Source organism: Bombina bombina, chromosome 10, assembly GCF_027579735.1.
Source record: "Bombina bombina isolate aBomBom1 chromosome 10, aBomBom1.pri, whole genome shotgun sequence".
In the NCBI taxonomy this organism is placed as follows: Eukaryota; Metazoa; Chordata; class Amphibia; order Anura; family Bombinatoridae; genus Bombina; species Bombina bombina.
This window is the reverse complement of record NC_069508.1, coordinates 107523262-107546491: the sequence shown is the minus strand read 5'-3', so window position 1 is coordinate 107546491 and position 23230 is coordinate 107523262. Positions and strand designations below refer to the sequence as shown.

The window sequence follows — 23230 nt, the reverse complement described above, 5'->3', positions numbered from 1 at the left end:
TTAAGGCAGGTAAACTGACTACTCCGTTGATACAGCATTTCAATTTGAAACACAACAAAAAAGCTGACACTTTAAGGTGGACCATTATTGAAAAAGTAACTTGTAAAACTAGAGGTGGGGATAGGGATAAGCTCTTGTCCAAAAGGGAAGCGTTCTGGATACATAGGCTAAGAACAAGAATACCACTAGGTTTAAATTCGGAGTATGATATCATCAATTTCTGGGAATAGTTCTTGGTCTGTGTATTCAGAATGACCCAAGAAAAATTGGTACGTTTTACCTGCATATATATATATATATGCTTTATTTAATGTTAATCTTTGTTTAATCAAAAGAACAGCATTGACAGCTTAAACTATTCCCACCTCCTACTATAGCAATCTTTAAGTAATCATAAACACAAGTAAGTAGTTAATGACAATATATAACAGAATGTTATAAAAAGAACAATCAACAATTATTATTGGGAAGTTTCATTCAGCCTTGTTCCCAGAAATAGAGCAAGTATATTTAAGCACTATAAAAGTTTTTTCTGTTATGTAACGAATTAGAATATTTTGAATAATTCGAGTATACTAACGTATTATAATGTTTTGATTTTTCGTTTTTCGATGCTTGCAATGATGATTCATATAAATGTTGTGACTAGTTAACAGTATGTAACAATTGTTTCTATTTAGAACCGATGTATGTGAAACTGGAATAAATAGGTGTGTTTAGGATAACGCCCAGGATAAATGTTTTTATCCAATCACAATTGTGCACAAGGTATTTAAAGGTATTTGAGATTAAGAGCTTTATGCTACGACTACGGCCCTATCGGCTGAAACGCGTCAGCAATAGCTCTTTGGGTGTCATCCACACACACCACCAAGCCCCCTTCTTTGTTGTTACTTCCCTGGTGAAGTTATTGGTGACCTACAATAAAGTCATTTTAAAAGAAGTACTCTGGTGCAGCTCATCACTTTGTATTTTGCTTTTCGAGAAACGGAGCAAGCACATTGACACTTCCATATCCGCAAGGTGATTAAGCCAACACCTGAGGTTGATCCGACGGCGAAAGGATCCAGAAGCCGCGAGCCAAAAGAATTGGTGACGTCACACGCCAAGTCACCGCAGGTTTCCGCAAGTGGAGCAACGGCCCAGGAGGAGAGCAGTGACGAAGCCGGAGGCATATGAAGGGACTCTGACAGAGCAAACCCACGGCCTAAAAGCAAATCGGAATGTGAATGCACGCTCTCTGTGGACGGGCGAGTCTCCTTTACAGCTGCGGTACCTGGCAGGGATCCTCAAGCGGGGTGAGTCTTTAACAAATACCACCTGTTCCGGCTAATATTCAAAGGAACAGAAGTTAACTTTAACTTTTATAAAACATAAAGACTGTGCAGTTGTTCAGGTGCTCACACGAAAATTGACTTTTTATAAACATATACACAGTTGATTTCCTGTAGAGTGTGGTTGAGCACTGACACACTGTTGTTTGGCTTATCTTGCGGTCATAAGGACACTGAACACAAGAACAAGTATGGATAATATAGGGGACATGGAAGTTACAAAATTTTATTTTTTACTTCTGATGAACGTTTGGAAAATACCACAGAAATAGAAAATGTATTTTCCTCTGAATTTTCTACTTACAGTTTAAGCAAGTTATTCGAGCATCTTGAATCCCTCCTGGGTAAAGAAATAAGATTAAAATGGGACATTTGGACACTGCAGAAATATTTAAAGCAGGGAATGATACCCCGTGGTCTAAGGGTCAATAAATTCCCCACATTTCAGGAGTCTGGAATGGGGTCTTATCGGACTGTTCATTAAAATTGATGGGAATGTTGATTGAGTTTAAATCCAAAATGTTAGTTACTGTTTCTAGAGAGATTGATGTTTTGCAGATTGAACTAAATATACGCAGCAAAGAGTTAAAGTTTCAAAAATATGACTCAATTTTACAGGCCACTATAGCAGAGTCTAAAGCATTGATCATGGCTATTAAACATGATAAATACCTAAGGGATCTTAGTGATTATGAGAATAATAAAATTTATATTTGGAACCGAAAACAAAGAACTAACTATAGAAGGGAGAACGATCAAAAAAGATTTCCAAAAAGCAAGAAGTCAGGTAAAAGATCAAATAAATTAGCTTTCAAGTCTAAAAAAGTAACTTTTAATGAAAGTGAGGCAGAGTCCTCGGGTGATTGTTCTACATCTGGAGAGGAAGAAATTATAGTACAGGAGAGGGCTTCTCACACAAACACAAACCCAGAGAACTCCTTAACTCATTTAGCAACTACACACACAGAGGTTGAGGCTTCTCGATATCAGGCCTTAGAACAAGAGACAGATAGAGGGTTCCAAAGAGAACAGGATAGATCAGACATAGCGCAGGTTTTTTCCAAAGTCCCACAAGGGTTCGAAGGGGGGGGGGAAGCGATACAAAAGGGAAAGGGATTCTAAAAGAAGGTCCTTTACAGCAGCGACAACCCCCCAGGAGGGGCAGATCAAGAACGAAATACTGTTAGATTCGGTGATCAATCTTTCATCGCGTCCACTCAGTTGTATTGAAACAAAAGTTTTAAATTATGGCCTAAGTTTTGTGCCAGCTGATACTTTCAATCTGTTTCAAACACTGGTGGACGTAAATAAACTGATCAGGAATCTAACAGTTAAAAAGTATTTTGCACAAAAGAATATGGGTGATAATGATGATCTGAACATTGCTATAATTGATGTTACAAATAAATCTGGTTTAATTGAAGCTTTGACGTTTCAGGAAGTGTGTGATTTGGAGACATTAGAGAATTTAATTCTTGAAAACTCCAGTATGGAATTATCCTCAGACACTAATATGGTACATAGTGGCCCAAGTCTTTCCTGTGCCTCTAAATTTTATCCCATACAGGTAAGAGGGAATATTTTGGAGCAGTTTCAAAAAAGAGTAGAGAAAGATCTGACTGAACTAGCCTATGTGGTTAGAACCACTACACATCAGAACCTAAATAGAGAAGAGGCAGCAGCTCTTAAAGAACTCAAGGGGGACAAGAATCGGGTCATAAGGTCAGCAGACAAGGGTGGGTCGGTAGTTGTCATGGACAGGAGCTTCTTTGTTCAGGAGGCAACACGACAGCTATCGGACCCATCTCAGTATTTACAATTGCTAAGTGACCCTACATTAAGGTTCAGTTGAGAACTATCACATCTAATTGATGATGGTAAAGAAGCAGGCTTTTTCGATGACAAAACATGTAAGTTCTTAATGGTTGATTCCCCTGTTATGCCGATCTTCAATTTCCTGCCAAAAGTTCACAAGTCATTAACAGAAGTAAAGGGCCGTCCAATCATTAGTGGCATTGGCTCTCTCATTGAGCCAATGTCTCAGTGGTTGGACTCCATTTTGCAGCCAATGGTGTCAAATTTATTTAGTTATCTGAGAGACACCAAGCAACTTTTGATTGAACTTGAATCTATATCTTGGCAAGAAAATTTTAGTTGGTTATCCATAGATGTAACTGCATTGTACTCATCCATTCCTCATAAAAAAGGTCTGGAAGCGATATCATTCTATTTAAAACGAATGACTACTTTTGATTCACATTTTTGTCGGTACATTTTAAGGGTAACTGAGTTTCTATTGACCCACAATTTTTTTCTGTTTGAGGGGGTCCACTACCTCCAGAGATGTGGGACAGCTATGGGGGCCAAGTTTGCCCCCTCCTATGCCAACCTCTTCATGGGGTGGTGGGAGCTGTCCCACATCTATGGATGTGGTGGGCCTTGGACAAATAAGATAAAATATTACAAGAGATACATAGATGATCTTTTGATCATCTGGGAGGGCAATGAAAAAGAAGCCAGAGATTTTCTTATGTACCTAAATGACAACACTGTAGGAATCAAATTTACCTTTGAGTACAATGCGAGCCAACTAAATTATCTGGATGTGACCCTTATGAGTAAGGGCAACAAGATACACACCAAGGTGTATAGAAAACCCATTTCTGGGAACACATTGCTTCATGCAAGAAGCAATCACCCCAGAAGGGTTTTCAGATCAGTCACAAAAGGACAGTTCATACGTCTCAGACGAAACTGTACCACACAAGAGGAGTATGAGAAACAAGCTTTAGACTTGGAAAACCGCTTATGCCAGAGAGGATATAACAGAAAGGAGGTGTCCTTAATTAAGATGGACATAGCGAAGAGAGATCGGTCAGGGTTTTTAAAAACAGAAAAAACAACCAAACATGAAATCTCAAAGGGTGTCACTTTCATCACAGGGTACAGTAACCAATACCATCAGGTCTGCAACATCATACGGAAACATTTCCGTATGTTGTCAGCTGATGATGATCTTAAAGATATAGTTACACGAGGATGCAGATATGCCTTTAAGAGAGGGAAAACTTTAGGAAACATTCTTGCCCCCACACAGTTACACTCCATGAGACCAGACCATTCATCGTGGTTAAGGTTTAAAGGAGTATACAAATGTAGCTACACGTCATGCATAGCATGCAGTTATCTCCAAAGTGGGGAAGGCTTCTCGAGTACAGTAACAGGGGAGAGATTTAATCACTATTCCTGCCTTAATTGTAGAGCCACTTACGTGGTATATTTACTTACTTGTGTAGAATGTGGAGTCCAATATACGGGTCTCACCTCTAGAGAAACACGAGATAGAATCCGTGAACATGTAAATAATATTAAGGCAGGTAAACTGACTACTCCATTGATACAGCATTTCAATTTGAAACACAACAAAAAAGCTGACACTAAAACTAGAGGTGGGGATAGGGATAAGCTCTTGTCCAAAAGGGAAGCGTTCTGGATACATAGGCTAAGAACAAGAATACCACTAGGTTTAAATTCAGAGTTTGATATCATCAATTTCTGGGAATAGTTCTTGGTCTGTGTATTCAGAATGACCCAAGAAAAATTGGTACGTTTTACCTGCATATATATATATATGCTTTATTTAATGTTAATCTTTGTTTAATCAAAAGAACAGCATTGACAGCTTAAACTATTCCCACCTCCTACTATAGCAATCTTTAAGTAATCATAAACACAAGTAAGTAGTTAATGACAATATATAACAGAATGTTATAAAAAGAACAATCAACAATTATTATTGGGAAGTTTCATTCAGCCTTGTTCCCAGAAATAGAGCAAGTATATTTAAGCACTATAAAAGTTTTTTCTGTTATGTAACGAATTAGAATATTTTGAATAATTCGAGTATACTAACGTATTATAATGTTTTGATTTTTCGTTTTTCGATGCTTGCAATGATGATTCATATACATTTTGTGACTAGTTAACAGTATGTAACAATTGTTTCTATTTAGAACCGATGTATGTGAAACTGGAATAAATAGGTGTGTTTAGGATAACGCCCAGGATAAATGTTTTTATCCAATCACAATTGTGCACAAGGTATTTAAAGGTATTTGAGATTAAGAGCTTTATGCTACGACTACGGCCCTATCGGCTGAAACGCGTCAGCAATAGCTCTTTGGGTGTCATCCACACACACCACCAAGCCCCCTTCTTTGTTGTTACTTCCCTGGTGAAGTTATTGGTGACCTACAATAAAGTCATTTTAAAAGAAGTACTCTGGTGCAGCTCATCACTTTGTATTTTGCTATTCGAGAAACGGAGCAAGCACATTGACACTTCCATATCCGCAAGGTGATTAAGCCAACACCTGAGGTTGATCCGACGGCGAAAGGATCCAGAAGCCGCGAGCCAAAAGAATCGGTGACGTCACACGCCAAGTCACCGAAGGTTTCCGCAAGTGGAGCAACGGCCCAGGAGGAGAGCAGTGACGAAGCCGGAGGCATATGAAGGGACTCTGACAGAGCAAACCCACGGCCTAAAAGCAAATCGGAATGTGAATGCACGCTCTCTGTGGACGGGCGAGTCTCCTTTACAGCTGCGGTACCTGGCAGGGATCCTCAAGCGGGGTGAGTCTTTAACAAATACCACCTGTTCCGGCTAATATTCAAAGGAACAGAAGTTAACTTTAACTTTTATAAAACATAAAGACTGTGCAGTTGTTCAGGTGCTCACACGAAAATTGACTTTTTAATTCCCTTGTGATGTCTGAGTCTATGCCAAGCGTGATAACTGTCTAAGATAATGTTGTTTGTAAGTGGCAAATCTGGCAGTCTATGTTTAGGAATCCATATCAAGTCACTTAATTCTAGGTCCTTGGGAATGATGGCTGCCTCAAGAAGATACCACGCAGGTTCTCAAATTCATTACTCCATCCAGCGATATGAGTTAAGCGGGTAGCATCATGGTACAGATATATATTGGGAAAAGCTATGCCTCCTTTGCTAATTGGCAATTGGTTAAAAGGATGGTTAGGTCGTCCGCAAAAAGAGCAATTTCTCGGTACGACTGCCTATTGTAACCCCTTCTATTTTCTGAGAGAGTCTGATCTTTTGGGCTAGTGGTTCCATAGCCATAACAAAAATCAGAGGGGAAAGTGGACATCCCTGCCGAGTACCATTTTTTATGGAAAAGGCTTTAGAACGAAAACCCACTCCTTTAATTGTTGCAAATGGGGCAGAATACAGAGCTTGAACCATTGTAATGAACTGTGGTGGAAAGCAAAATGACTTTAGAACCTGCCAAAGATAGTCCCATCGCACCCTGTCAAATGCTTTTTCAGCATCTACTGACAGGGCCACGATGGGAAGTCCTGATTTACCTGACTCAGAAAAGACCTGAAGTAACTTGCGAGTGTTGTCAGGTCCTTGTCTACCTGGTCTATCTGCAGAATGGAGGGCAGTAAGTGGACAATCCTGTTGGCAAGTAATTTGGAGTAGAGCTTGACATCAAGGTTTATTAGTGAAATAGGCCTATAGCTAGCACAAGATAAGGGGTCCTTGTTTGGCTTAGGAATCGTAATTATAGATGCTTCAAGTAACTCTCTCGAGAATCTCCCAAGTTCCGCCACTTCCGTGAATAGAGAACGCAAGAGGGGTGCTAGATACTGTCTAAACGTTTTATAGAAAGAGCCTGTAAAGCAGTCAGGCCCAGGAGATTTATTCGGCTTAAGCTGATTACCGACACTATAAATTTTTTTGATAGAAAACGGTTTTAAGAGTGAATTTCTCGCATCTTCAGAAAGTGTAGGAAGCTTGAGGGTGTTGAGGAACCCTTGTATCAGGTTAGGGGAGGGAGTATCAAGACTCTCTGAATCAGAAAGATTGTAGAGCTTATAATAGTAGTCAGCAAAGGCATTACCGATAGCATCAGGCGCTAAAATTTTGGATCCATTTATTTCCAGGGCCTGAATCCTAGAGTGGGCAGTTCTAGCATTGAGTTTCCTTGCTAGGAGCTTGTTCGCCTTATTACCTTTATAGTACATTAGTTGTTTGAACTTCGCTAGATTAGCTTTGACCTTATCAAGTTCTAATTGGAGGATTTGCCGTCTAAGAGTGGTAATTTCGTCTGAGATTGAAATAGTGGGTTTTTTTTATTGTTTTTTTCTAGATTCCTCAGTTTCACAACCAATTGGCCTAAAGGGCCCCCTTTTCTTTTCCTATATCTGGCCGATTCGGAGATACAGAACCCCCTAATGAATGCCTTAAGTGCCCCCCATTTAGTTTGGAAAGAAGTCTGACCAGGTTTATTAAATTGTATGAATTCAGTGAGCGTGCTTGTGAGAGAATCTCTGCAACCTGGTTCCTCCCATAGGGAGCTGGGAAACCTCCACGTGTATCCCCCTCAAGAGCCACAGATGGAAATATACCAAAAGAGACTGCATCGTGATCTGACCATGGGCAAATGTGGATACAGGAGTTGGTGACCTCATTAAGAAGCCTAGAATCCGAAAGGAAATAATCCAATCTGGAGTAGGATCGATGTGGGTTGGAGAAGAAAGTGAAGTACCTTTCCTCAGGGTGACAGGACCTCCAGACATCATATAGTTCGTGTCGCATAGAAATGGACTGAAATTTGGCAGCTGAGGAACTAGTAAATGAATCTATGGATTTGCGAGAGTGAGTTTTTGTCAAGCTTAGGGTCCCACACAACATTGAAATCTCCCCCCACTATAATATGTCCTTGTCTCACCGATTTCGCTTTGTCCAGGACTTTTTTGATAAATTGAATTTGTTGTTGGTTGGGGGCATATAGATTGACTAGGGTATATAGTCTTTTGTTAATTTTACATACACAAATGATAAATCGACCCTCTGGGTCACATTCTATGTATAGTTGGTTAAATTGGAGGTCTTTATGTGGGAGTATTGTTACTCCTCTGGTTTTGTCAGTGTACGAAGCTGTCTTGTAGTCTGAATACAGGGCCGACTTGTAGGGTTGGGTTCGGTTTGAAGTCCAGTGAGTTTCTTGGATAAATAGGACATCAGCTTTCCTGCCATAAGTTGTCAGTAAGCTGCGCTTAGTGGCTGAGTTCAAGCCCTTTACATTTAAGGTTGCCATGGGAGGAGGGGGGGATAAATAATAAAAAAAAAAAAGGGAAAAGGGGGGGACGGGACGAGAGATAAGGAGGGAGATAAAGTAAAAAGAGAGACTAGAGTAGACAGATCATAACAGAAAAGTAGAAGAAGGAAAAATAAATGTGGTGAAGTTGCCACACAGATTTAGTTGCACGAGGGACTAGTGAAATAAAAAGAGTGGGGATTCTTAAAGATCCATAAGTTTACATCCATAAACTTGAAAACAGTTGGGGGGGGGTAAGCAGGGCCACAAAGGAAGGGCCCTAGAGTTAAAGTGCAAATGAAAACAATGGTAAAGAGTATAGAAATAATGTGTAAGGGAGTAGAGGTGGTGCCCTCCCTTAAGTAATATGTATTTGAGATCCAGGGAAGAGGGGTGAAGTGTGGGAGAAGGCTTGAGGACTACAAGTGTTGCAAAGTAGTGTCTGCTGCTGATCTATATAATCCCATTAGAATCCCAAAGGAAAAAACAAAAAGAGACTGAGATCATGTATTATCAAGTAAATGGTAAATAACAATAACATTGAAAATGTGAAGAGGACAATATCCGGTATCTAGTTACCTTAGGATTATATCTGACCAAGTGTCAACAATCAGCCCAAAACATGGGATGATATCTAAGTATCAGTTAAACAACTTGAAATTATAAAAGTTGTAGATTCTCCATTGAAATAAAGATTGAAATAAAGATTCCACATGAAATGTATTTAGAACATTTATATAGGAATGAAATGACAACTCTCAATGGTGCGTGTATGACTATGCAGGTGGAGATGTGAGATATGACAAAAACACCATATTCTATCCTTCTTATGTGTCCGTTTCTCAGCAGGAGATAACAACCCCTTTCCATCAGCCAATCAGCTGGGGGGATAACTAGCTATATAGCTATGTGTCATCTCGTCTCACAGAGAAAGGGGCATGAAGGCCACATCAATGCAGATAGATTATCACCTTATATTAATTATAGGGATCATTGTCGGTAGTTCACCAGTTTCGGGGTGAGACACAGTGACATCACATATTAGGTCAGGGGACCACAGTGGTGAGTGGGCATGAATACCCTATGTCAATCTGTCTCACCCAGAGAGAGCCACAGTAGAAATCTCATCAAAGAATAAGTTTAGGATTAAGCATGCATAGCAAACAATATATACAGCAAACAAAAGAACAACATTTATAACTTAAAGTTCACTGTAGAAATACAGCTGTGAAACTATGAGTCGAATATCGAACATTGATACTTGAGTCCCTCCTGTAAAAGTGAAAAATAGTTCAACATAACTTTACATGACATTTATTTTTTTTTGAGGGCTCGTGGCATGTGAAGCATGGTCTCCCATGGAGGAATCACATCGTTAAGGGTCAGGTGATGAAAAGGGTAAACAGCAAAAAATAGTATTCACAAAGTTTAACATGTAGAGTCTCTGGAAGCCGAATTTCTTTTGCTTGGATGGAGACGTTGTGGAAGATGATTCCATTGTTCTGCCGTGGGTCTTAGCTGTAGAGGCCCGGAAGGGCTGTGATCTTTGTGTCCATCAGACTGGTCCCATTTCTTGAGGAGCTCCTTGCCCTTAGCTGGAGAATCCACTATATATAGGGTTCCTTCTCTCTGAATAATTAATTTAGTGGGGTAACCCCACCTATATTTCAGTCCCCTTGAGCGAAGAGATTGGGTGAGCTGACGAAAGGTGCTCCTCTTTTGAAGAGTAAACTGAGATAATTCAGGGAATTACCTCTCTCTCATTAGCTGTTCTTTGTAGGTAAAAAAGTGAAACTTAGCTATGACATCTCTAGGTTTGTCTTTGGGGGCATTCCTGCCTCTAGAGATCCTGTGGACCCTTTCTACCAGCATGTCATTGGGAACTGAGGGAGGAGCCAAGGAGGCACAACATTTCTTCACATAAGTCTCCAATTCAGCCTGTAGAATCTCTTCAGAGATACCTCGGAATCTAACATTATTTCGGCGTGACCAGTCCTCCAGGTCCGCCACTTTCTGTTCTATTTCTGAGACATAATCTGCGAGGTTATGTGAGTGTGTAATTATGTTTTGTTTTTCAATAGCAAGGTCTTCCTGCTTGCATTCAAGCGCTTCGGTCCTCTCTCCCATTTCAACAAAGTCTTTCTTGAGATCTGCCATGGAGCATTTAATAGTAGAGGTCAGATTATCCTGCAGGTCATTTAGCCTCTTAGTCAGGGTGTCAACAATGTCTGACCCTGTAGGAAACTCCATCTCTTTTTCTGGCGGTTGAGATAAAGGTGATGAAGGTCTATCAGATCTCTTTTGGCATGAGTGTGGCGATATAGAACCCTTAGTTGCAATCATGTCTCTAGGCTTAAAATGGTCTGCAACAGAATTCCTAGACCTGGTTGTTGATTTATTTTTATTCTTTGAAGGCTGAGACATTGTTTGACTATAGAAGGAGTGACTTGACAGGGTATTCTTTTATTCTCCTAAGAGAAGCACATTCCGTAACCTCAGCAAAGCAACTAGGGCATGAGAAGTGGGGAAATAAGATTTAAGTAACTGGATCTCATCCTGGATTGCTGGATTGTAGTAAAAGCAAATGGCTAGAGGAGGGCACCTAATCACGATCCCTTTTACCCCAGCATGCTGGTTGCAACCTTCTTATAAGGGTGTAAATTCAGTGGAGAATCAGACTATGCAGTGTGCTATGTGGAATTCTGCAGGGGTTATATGTTAAAATACCCAGTATATGCAAAACATCAAGGCCTGTGTTGACAGAGAGATAAGGGTCACTATAGTTCTTGTGCAGTGGTTGAAAATGGCCGCCGTTCGTGCCACTTTATATTCCCAGTATGGAATAAAAAATCAAAGTTCAGGGGAGTTTATTCCTGTTCTCAAGAGGAATGGCGTGTATACTTCAGGGGATTGACCCTATGTATAGTACCTTAATCTGTAAATAGGCTGCCCTTGATGTGATTTTAAGTTTTGTGGTACTCACAGCCTCTTTCCAGGGTCTTTTCCGCCTGTGGCAAGTCCTGTTGTTCACTGCTATCTGATCTGTGTCTTATTCCGTGTTATCTAGGTTTGGGCACCTCCGGTCCAGCTAGCATACAGTTTGCTGCTTTTGAGAATCTGGCCGCTGCAGCTCGCAACCTCCGTTGTAGGCCGCAGCCACGGTCTTTCCTGAGGATGCCTCCGGTTCTCCTGGGAGGCCTAGCATAGCTCCGTCTTTTGTCATCAAAATTGGAAGATTTAGAGTCTCAGGGGTCTCACAGCAGCTGTTCCAGAGGGTTTTTTTTAACTTTTAGGTGTATTAGAACCTTTAAACTACTTATAACAGGCAGAGCTCCTTCCCTGCACGTCTGCTCTGCTTGGCCACAAGCTCCGCCCCCCAAAATTAACCTTTTTTTCTTCAGATTGAGCATGCAATTAAACAAAAAAATTACTCAAATTTACTTTTGCTTGGTCTCTTGAAACTTTGCTACTTTCCATGACAATAAAAGCTTGGAAGACTCTGGAGTGTACATGCATCTTGTGCACTATATGTCAGAAGGGTTTGCAATGATGTATAAAATTTTACAAATAATGTGGCAACACTGCAGCTATAGACTGGTCATAATGCATGCATGATCCTGAGAATACCTCAGTATGCACTCATGGAATGGATTATGTTTCAACCAAGGACACCAAAAGAAAGAGAAATTTGATCATGGAAAGAAATTATAAAGTTTCTTTTTTTTCTAAATAATAAAAATTAGTTTTGACGTTGATATGATTTTTAATTACATACACATTGTCTAAAATACAGTATATAGGCCTAGATCACAAGTGGAGGGCAAACATATTAGCACTATTGTGAGCTAACATTGCTCAAGTTAAATCAGTAGCACTTTTATTGAAAGTAATATACAAGTTGAAAGTCTAGAGCGCGCTAACATCTGGATTTCAGATGGTGAGGGACAGCTTAAAAGGAAAGTAAAGTCAAAATTAATCTTAAATTAATTGGAAAGTGCATGAAATTGTAAACAACTTTCAAGTGTAATTGTGTTATTAATTGTGCTCTTGGTATCCTTTGTTAGAGAGTAATACTAAGTGAGTTTAGGTGCATGCATGTGTGTTAAAGGGATACTAACCCCACATTTTTTTTCTTTCCTGATTTAGATAGAGCATGCAATTTTAAGCAACTTTCTAATTTACTCCTATTATCAATTTTTCTTTGTTCTCATGTTATCTTGATTTGAAAAAGCAGTAATAAAAGGTTAGGAGCCGGCCCATCTTTAGTTCAGCACCTTGGTAGAGCTGCTGATTGGTTTGCTACATTTACCCACAAATCAGCAAGTGCTATCCATGTGCTGAACAAAAAATGGTCTGGCTCTAAAGCTTACAGTACTGCTTTTTCAAATTAAGATAGCAAGAGAACAAAGAAAAATTGATAATAGGAGTAAATTAGAAAGGTGCTTAAAATCTCATGCTCTATCTGAATCATGAAAGAAAGAAAAAAATCGGGTTTAGTATCCCTTTAAGCCACCTGGCACCAGTGTTTGCAACATTGTTTATAGCACTGTTATACATAGTTACAAACATTACTGCCATAGACTTCTATAGACTCTTATCAGCCTAGCTAAGTTTAGTCTTCAACAAAGAATATCAAAAGAACAAAGAAAATGTGATATTAGAGGTAAAATGGAAAGTTGTTTAAAATTGCATGTGCTACCTGATTCATGAAAGTTTAGTTTTGACTTTATTGTCCCTTTAATCCCTCACATAATAGCATTCTGTGTAAATGTTCTGGAAAACTCATGGTCAGCTATTGCTGGAGAGCCAAGCCAAAGATGTGTTAAGCCAGGGGCTTCAAACTCATTTGAGTTGCTGCCATTTTCCATACAAGGACAACTCACGTGGGCTGCACACTACCTACATATCTTGTCATTGCTAAACACAGCAGTGGCATTTGCTATAACTGTATACATTTCAAAAGATTGTGCTCTGTAACTCCTAATTACCTTACTCTGGCTTGATGAAACACGCTCTAATTCTTTTAAAGAAGGTGACATACACACTCCATTGGGTTGCTCTCCCACAGAGTCTGTGCTATTTTTTTGTAGTAGCCCTATTCCGGGCTCACTCGCAGTTTAGCATATGCATGCGCATAGTATAACATTTCCTCTGCATTATAAATAGTGGAACACAATGCTGTTGGCATAGTGACCCACTTTTTATATAGTGATAGAGATATACCTGTTATATATAATATAAACTAAATACATATAAAATATATATTTATGAAATATAAAGTATGGGATTTTAGTTAAATCAAAAATTATGGAAAGGAATGGACAGAAATGATGCGTTAAATCAGTGCTGCCATAGTAATGAACACCTATAAAGAAGTGCTACATGTATCAAATAAATCATTATGCACTTATATGTGTTTGTGTTTGCCTTTTTCTTTTTAATAACAATGTTACTCATTAAAGACTGTAGGGTTTTAATGCATGCACATTCCTAACAGTAAGTGCATTCGCACAAATTAGGTTGAGGGCCGCCTTTTTGACACACCTGTGCTAAGCCAAAGGTCAAATAGTGGAGTTCTTCACTTACTTTTAACATACGATTTTGTAAATTTTTATTAATGACTTGGAGCAAGGAATAAATAGCAACATCTCTATTTTTGCAGATACAAAATTATGTAAGGTCATTTGGTCAGAGCAGGATGAAATTGCTTTACAAGAGGTATCTAAAAAAATAGAAGAATGGGCAGGTAAATGAAAATTAGATGTAATACTGGAAAATGCAAGGTTCTACATTTTGGAAGTAAATAGAAGCAGGCAACCTATTATTTAAATTGGACTAGACTTGGCAAAACAGAGGAGGAAAGGGATTTCGGAGTACTTACAGATAACAAGCTAAAGATGGGCACTAGGGATGGGCGAATGTTTCGCAAAATTCCAAAAACAGCACGAATTTTAACACATTCGTTCGAATTGAATTTCGAATGTATACATAACATTCTAACATTCGATTTTTGAATGTTCGGTTTCAAATTTTATGATTACATTCGAAAATATTCTTTTCGAAAAAAGTCGAATTTAGATTGTAATAGTATTTCTAATGCTTTTTCTTTAAATGCAATATTCGAAATATGCAATATTCTATATAAAAACATTCAAAATGATATATTTGTATCTATTATGTATCAATTTACTAGATTCCCGCCCTACCACATGAACTATTGAACTTCTGAATAGTATTTGTTTAATAGAATGTTAAATTCGAAATTTCGAATGTGGACATTCAATATAATTATAAACATTCGAATTCGAAAGTGACATTCGAAAACTGTAAATAACATTTGATTATAGAATTTTTAAGAATATTCATTCTTATCAACATTCAGATTTATAATTCGAATTTCGGTAATAACATCCGTTCTACATTCGAAATTCGAAAATTTACACATTCGCCCATCCCTAATGGGCAGTCAATGCAGGGCAACGACTTCTAAGGCTAATAAGATACTAGCATGCATTAAAAGAGGCATTGATGCAAGGGAAGAAAGCATAATTTTGTCACTATATAAATCCCTGGTAAGACCACACCTTGATTATGGAGTGCAGTTCGGGGACCAATATAAAAAAATACATTGCAGACTTAGAAAAAGTTCAGAGAAAATCCACAAAACTAATAAGGGGAATGGAGAATTTAAGCTATGAGGAGAGGTTAGCCAAACTGTTTTTTTTTTTTCTCTAGAAAAAAGTCACTTGAGAGATGACATGACTACTTTATATAAATATATTCAATGCCCATATACAGAGATGGCATAAGCTCTGTTTCTTCCAAGAAAATTGTGACAAGAGGTCACAATTTAAGGCTGGAGGAAAAGAGATTTAGGGGCTGATTTATCAAATGTCTGGCGGACATGATCCGCTGTAGCGATCATGTCCGCCAGACATAGATAAATGCCGACAGCATACGCTGTCATCATTTATATTTGCACAAGCAGTTCTGGTGAACTGCTTGTTCAATGCCGCCCCATGCAGATTCACAGCCAATCGGCCACTAACAGGGGCTGACTATCAACCCGATCGTATGAGATCGGGCGGATTTATGACAGCAGCCTCAGAGGCAGTGGACGAGTTAAGGAGCAGCGGTCTTAAGACCGCTGCTTTTTAACTCCTGTTTCCAGAGAGCCTAAAGGCTCGCACAGAAACAGGAGTCTATGGCCCCATTAGGGCTATGATAAATCAGCCCCCATATCTCCAGCAACGTAAACATTTTTTTCACTGAAAGAGCAATCAAATTGTGAAACTCATTACATAAGGAGGTAGAAAATGCCAATACCTTAAATACATTTAAAAAATGGTTTAGATACATTTTTGGCTAGAAACATAATTCAAGGATATTATTACTTGTATTAAATGGGTCATCTTTTTAATGGGATTAATTTAAACTCAACTGGAGCTTTTTTTCTAAGTATATTCAGATTTGTATAGGTTGAACTCGATGGACTTGAGTCTTTTTTCAACCTCATCTACTATGTTACTAGATTACTGCACAAACATACATACATATATAAACACACACACATATACTGTACATACATATATATATATATATATATATATATATATATATATATATATATATATATAGTAGACTTGTGTAACATTAAAAAATTGGATTGTCTGAATCTTACATAACGAATATTCAGGGAAATTTGTTTCCTGAATATTCGTTGGCTGCGCTATTCGGTATTCATTTAGTTTTAAACAAAAGAAATACTGAATATTCATAGAATAATTTCATTAATTTTCATTCATTACATTCAAAATTCACCTGTAGCTTATACTTACCTTTAGCGCTTTTGGAGCCGCCACGCTAAGTCTCCCATTAGCACAGCCAGGGCTCTGTGAAGAAGAGGAGGGGGTTAGCATGGCTCTCCATTGTGCTTAAGATAAAAAATAAATGTATACTGACAAATTTTGACAGTATTTTTTGTTTTCTTTAAATTTCGTTTGTGGATTCATTTGGATATTCATTTTGTGAAAACAAAACGAATATCTGTTTTTCATTACGAATTTGCAATTATAACAAAACAAATGTACGTGTCTAATACATAGACACATATAAATACACATATACAAATACATTTTTGAGCCCTTCCCAGTCCAGCACCTGATCATAGACCATATCCTTTTAAATCACTGTTAAAACATATTATTTCAATAATAAACTTTGAATTTGTCTTTAACAAACCTCCCAATTGTCCGTATTTGAGAGGAACAGTTCGTCTTTTCGAGCTCTGCCCTTTTGTCCCTTTGAGATAGTCATATGTCCCTATTTACAGAATTTCTCTTATCCCCACCCACAGAGCACTCAGATACAATCATAAACCGCCCATAAACGCCCACCGACCACCAAGACACACCCACAACCCCACCCACTATCCCACCCCCTCCTAACATGGCTCCTACCACAACAGCGACCAGCCCCCATTAACCTCCTGAGTTCTTGGTACCCTGCCACAAATATTGTGAGGTATTGATTTGATATTTATAAATAGGAGTGGAATACTTTATTTTAATATATTGTACATGTGTTTTGCTATTCATATATTCAAGCGTTAACACTTTACTCCAGGTCTCCAAAAGTGCTATTTTATGTTGAGCTCAAGCAAACACTTAACTTATCACTTGTGATATGAACAATAAAAGCACACCCTGCACTATCTATTCAAAGCATAACTTTAAGATTATCTGGTAAATCTTTGTCATCCTCAACTTTTAATATCAGATTGTGTCCTATTCTTTGCGCAAGGTCAAGCTAAGGGTAACGCACCCCGCATTTGTTGTGCTCCACTTGTAATCTGCAATAAAATGTAAAACAATGAAAGTGTCTCAACCACAAAATAATATGAGAAAAATCATTTAAAGGGAGAGGAACATGAAAATTAAATTGAATGACTCAGATAGAGAATGTGATTTTAATTATTTAATTTGCTTTGATCTGTTGGAATTCTTTGTTGAAAAGCATCCGTAGGTAGGTTCAGGAGCAGGAAAGCACTACTAGATGTAAATTGGTAGCTGCACATATATGACTCTTGTCATAAGCTCACCCAATGTGTTTAGCTAGCTCACAGTAATGTATTGCTGCTCTGTTAACAAAGGATGTCAAGGAAATAAAGCACATTTGGTAAAAGAGGTAAATTATAAAGATGATTCAAATTGTATGCTCTAGTCTATCTGAATCATGAAAGAAAAACATGTACTTCATGTCCCTTTAAAATAAGGTAAAGTGTAAACTGTTGATTGAATATGTATGAAATAAAGACTAATTTTTTTTTATTTTTTATTATTATTTATAGGAGAAAGGGTGTGAGGGGGAGAATGAAGCATCTCACTGCGTTAGAAAAGAATGAGGTGGCACTGGTACACCCGCTCTGATTGGGCATGCCTGGTGCTGGCATGGTTGTCTGTGATGCTGGAATTTTCATCTGCTGCAGGAGAAATTTCTAAGCAACATGACCCCGCCCCTTCATCTGGTCAGGCATCACTTGACTGGTTGCTCAGTAACAGGGGACCCTTCCATGGCGCCCAGCAATATGTGGACTTCACAGAGAGGTTCCAACAAGGTTACACAACTAGGTACAGAGTTCACAGGTGAGGTTATAAGACTCTTGTATATTTTTCATGCACCACTGCATTTTGTGTTAAAAGTAAAAGGAAGTGTCCCTACTGAACACTCTCACAACAATGTTGGTGGATAGTGGTGGGACTCACAAACAGAAAAGCATTTTTTCACCTCAGAAACCTGTTATTTTAAACAGACACTGTATTATAGATATTATATGCTCTAATTTAGCAGTAGACACAGGGAATTATGGGAATAACCTACTAAGATAATGTCTCAAAATTGTTGCACAATTTGGGGGTCTTACTGTTTTCTCTTTTTGCCAGGGGCGTATTTAGGTTTTGTGTGCTGCCCTAGGCACTCAAAATTCTGCTGCCCCCCCCCCCCCAAAAAAAAAAAAAGAAAAGAAAAAGGGTTTAGGGACTTTTTGTCCCCTTAATATTTTATTGGGTCCGTGTGTAAAATGTTTTTTTTTTTTTTTTTTCATAACAATTCAAAAGAAAATGACTAGCAAAACACTTGCATACAGGTGGGTTGAATTGCATGCATCTCATACCATTTTCTCCCTGAGAGAAGGGAGAGAAAAGAAGGGAAGGGAAAAAAGGGAGGGAAAGGAGAAAATGGGGGAGGGAAACAAGGGAGGGAAAGAAAGTGATAGAAGGGAGCAAGGGAGGGAGTTGAGAGAAAGAAGGGAGGGCGGAAGGAAAGGAGGGAAAGAAATAAGGGAGGGAGTTGAGGTAGGGAGAGAGGGAGAAATGGAAAGAAGGGAGAGAGGAAGGGAGGGAAAGAAGAATACACTTTGAAAACTATCACTGCCCTTTACGAGCAACAAACATACAGTAATTACCATCATTCAGGTAATGAAACTTTTTAAGTGTCTGTTTACTATTTACTCTGTGGGTTCATGAATGCAGAGAAAGCTATTAGTAGCTAACATACATTAGCGCTGAGAGTTTAAGACTAGACATCACAAGCTGATCTAAGAAGTGCACAGACGCATCTAACCTGTAACTAAGACCTGCAATAAGCACTGCGCTCCCTGATCCACCACAGCTGACAAGGGGAGGCAGCATATCGGCACAAGGTCTTCTCCTCCAGCCTCACCTTGTAAGCATATCCCCAGGCAAGTTTCTCACCAAGAACGCTTCCACTGCAAAAATGCCAGCAGCTCTAAATGAAGCAACGGTTTAAAGGAGCACTGCCTGTGAAGAGCGACCTTAATCAGTGCATGTGCCTTGTCTTCTCTGTAAAAGCCTGTACTTTATCCCTCACTGTACTGTGTGCTGGCTTTTAGAGAGAGGATAGGGCAGATGTGCTGCCCCTCCCAAATCTGCTGCTCTAGGCACCGGCCTTGTTGGCCTAGGCCATAATACGCCCCTGCTTTTTGCTATTTAAAACCGCCACCTATACTGAGAATTTCAGTACAGCAGTACTAGATATAGAAAATCTATGTATCCAAGAGGCAGCAGAAATTAACCTTCCAGTGGGAGGATGGAGAAAGAGAACAAAGCACATCTAAATGAATATTCCTGCTGTACCTTTTTTTAAATAAACTATCTTTTAAATGCTGCGCTCAGGGGCGGAACTACCGGTGATGCAAGGATCGCGACTGCGTCCGGGCCCAGGAGGTCCCTCCTACAGGGGGGCCCAACTTTAGACAGGGTGTGTGGGTTTTTTTAAATTTAATTTACATTTTTTTTGTTTTTATTTGACTTTGCAAGTTTGCAATAACTAATTCCGGTTGACCTGCTGGCTGCCGCCTGGAGAAACTTTCCATTTTGGCTAAGCCTTCTAAGTTCTTTGGCGTGCTGCGAACAACCGCGCAGATAGGCTAGAGCAGGGGCGGAAGTAGAGCCTAGAGTCGACCTCCTGCTCGTGACTGCACGTGCAGTCTAGTCAGTAGGAATCTCTGGGACACTGGGAGTCTGCAGCGCAGCAGACTGTGAGACCACTGAGTGGCAGCCGCAGAGAGGAGCACCACTGTTGAAGGCGCGCACAACGGTGAGTGAACATGTGAGCTCAGACCGAGGAGGGAGGCAGCCGTGTGAGTGGAGAGATGCTGAAAGCTGCTCAACAGTGCACATGCAAGCTGTGTGATCCCTAGCTTTCCAAAGGTACCAGCGTCTGTGAAGACAAAACCATTAAAGAATTAATGAAAATTAAAAAAAAACATGTTTCCCCCATATACAACTTTAATGCGTCCTTGTTATCAGGGGTAGATACAACACAATTTCAGATGTGAGAAAAGAGAGTATTGGCACCTTGAGTTTTGCTATTTCTTTAGTGAACTTGTTTGACTATAGACTGCACTTAAAAGGGATGTGTAAAATAAAGTATTCTTTGCATTAAAATGTTTACATTTATACTCAAACTAGGAAGGTGAGCATGTCTGTGCTAATCCTGCTAGCTGGATGCATAGGTAGTCTGACCCAGCAAAGCAGGTGTTAGGGCTTTTTGTATGTCTTTATGTCCAGCTGTATGTGTCTGTATGTCTGTCTGTATGTCCAGCTGTATGTGTCTGTATGTCTGTCTTTATGTCCAGCTGTATGTGTCTGTATGTCTGTCTGTATGCCCAGCTGTATGTGTCTGTATGTCTGTCTTTATGTCCAGCTGTATGTGTCTTTATGTCCAGCTGTATGTGTCTTTATGTCCAGCTGTATGTGTCTGTATGTCTGTCTTTATGTCCAGCTGTATGTGTCTGTATGTCTGTCTTTATGTCTGTCTGTATGTCCAGCTGTATGTGTCTGTATGTCTGTCTTTATGTCCAGCTGTATGTGTCTGTATGTCTGTCTGTATGTCCAGCTGTATGTGTCTGTATGTCTGTCTTTATGTCCAGCTGTATGTCTGTATGTCCAGCTGTATGTGTCTGTATGTCTGTCTTTATGTCCAGCTGTATGTGTCTGTATGTCTGTCTTTATGTCCAGCTGTATGTGTCTGTATGTCTGTCTGTATATCCAGCTGTATGTTTCCGTATGTCCAGCTGTATGTATCTGTCTGTATTTATGTCCAGCTGTATGTGTCTGTATGTCGAGCTGTATGTATCTGTATGTCTGTCTATTTCCAGCTGTATATGTCTGTATGTCCAGCTGTATATGTCTGTATGTCCAGCTGTATGTGTCTGTAAGTCCAGCTATATGCCTTTCAATGGATTAAATTACAAGTGGTGCGCTAATATTTTCAGAACATTTTTGTGTTAAATGTTGGGGGGAAAATGATATGTATCAAATTCACATTTTCTTTTGGGGTGGGGGGTGGGGGGCGGCGAGGGGCCCTTCTTAGATTCTTGCACCAGGGCCCTGTGGTTTCTAGTTACGCCTCTGGCTGCGCTATATGCTAGCACAGCTATTGGCTATGAGTGGGAATCTTCACTTCATTTAAAAAACTGAGCTGTGCTGTGGACGGCCGAAGGACCTTAGGTTAGTGCTGAAGCCTTGGAGGAATAAAGGTATCTTTCCTACAGGTTTTTTTTTTTTTTTAAATGAAGGTCGCCTTTATTTTTAGTCACTTTAAGTTCTGATTTCCAATTGGAAACTTAGAATCACTCAAACCCTTTGAGATTCAATGCAATGTGGAATCAGGGAGTCAATGAGCAGGATGTTAATAAGTAGAGTACACCAGAAGCAGGGAGTCACTGAGCTGTGTATATAGGGAGTAGGGAGTCACAGAGCTGTGTACATAGGGAGTAGGGAGTCACTGAGCTGTGTACATAGGGAGTAGGGAGTCACTGAGCTGTTTACATAGGAAAAAGGGAGTCACTGAGATGTGTACATATGGAGTAGGGAGTCACTGAGCTGTGTACATAGGGAGTTACTAAGCGGTGTACATAGGAAACAGGGAGCCACTAAGCTGTGTACATAGGGAGTAGGGAGTCACTGAGCTGTGCACATTGAAAGTAGGGAGTCACTGAGCTGTGTACATAGCGAGTAGGGAGTCACTGAGCTGTGTACATAGGGAGTAGGGAGTTACTAAGCTGTGTACATTGGAAACAGGGAGTCAATAAGCTGTGTACATATGAAGCAGGGAGTCATTGAGCTTTGTATAAAATAAACTGAATAACTGAGTTGTGTACATATTATTATTATTCTTTATTTATAAAACGCCAACAGATTCCGCAGCACTGTCCATGGGTAACAAAGGTAAAAGAATAGTACAAATATGAGACACCAGACAAAATTTAACAAACAAATACAGGGGAGGGAGCATTTAAAGGAGGAGAGGTTGGGGGAAAGTCTGACAGCTTGTGGAAGTGCGTTCCAGAGGGTTGGTGCCGCACAAGAAAAGTCCTATAGTCTAGCATGAGAGGAGGTGATGGTAGAAGAGGCAAGGAGTAGATCGTTGTTGGATCTTAGGGGACGGGCTGGAGTATATTTGTTGATGAGTGAGGACAGGTATGGGGGTGCTGCATTGGTAAGGGCTTTGTAGGTCAGAGTGAGAATTTTGAATTTAATTATGCTGTGAATGGGGAGCCAGTGAAGGGACTCACAGAGGGGTGCCGCAGATACAGAGCGTTGGGAGAGGTGGATTAGCCTAACAGAGGCATTTAGGATGGATTGAAGGGGGGAGAGGCGGGAGAGAGGAAGGCCAGTTAGTAGGCTGTTACAGTAGTCAAGCCAGGAAATTACTAGGGAATGGATTATCTGTTTAGTAGTTTCAGCACTCAAAAAAGGAGGAATTGGATGTGGGGTATGAAGGACAGATTGGAGTCAAGTGTAACTCCTAGGCAGCGGACTTGGGGTGATGGGGAGATAGTGGTGTCACCAACAGTGATAGTAAAGTTAGAAACTGGAGTAGAATTAGATGGGGGATTAGAAGAAGCTCAGGCTACATAGGAAACAAGGCGTTACTAAGCTGTGTACATAGGAAGTAGGGAGTCACTGAGCTGTTTACATAGGAAACAGGGAGTCACTGAGCTGTTAATAGGGAGTAGGGAGTCACTGAGCTGTGTACATAGGAAACAGGGAGTCACTAAGCTGTTTACATAGGGAGTAGGGGGAGTCACTGAGCTGTGTAAATAGGGAGTAGGAAGTCACTGAGCTGTGCACATAGGAAGTAGGGAGTCACTGAGCTGTGTATAAAGGAAACTGAATCACTGAGCTGTGTACATAGAAAACAGGGATTTACTAAGCTGTGTATATAGGGAGTAGGGGGTCACTGAGCTG

At 39.8% G+C, this 23230-nt stretch overlaps 1 protein-coding gene across 1 annotated transcript in view; it reads left to right on the top strand.

Annotated features, from left to right (window-relative positions):
• BRINP2 (BMP/retinoic acid inducible neural specific 2) overlaps positions 1-23230 on the top strand; it is a 379930-nt gene that overhangs the window by 43825 nt on the left and 312875 nt on the right. The window contains exon 2 of the mRNA XM_053693301.1: positions 17806-18100. Coding sequence (XP_053549276.1) covers positions 17856-18100 — 245 coding nt within the window. The 5' untranslated portion in view covers positions 17806-17855. The remainder of the gene's footprint in view (positions 1-17805; positions 18101-23230) is intronic.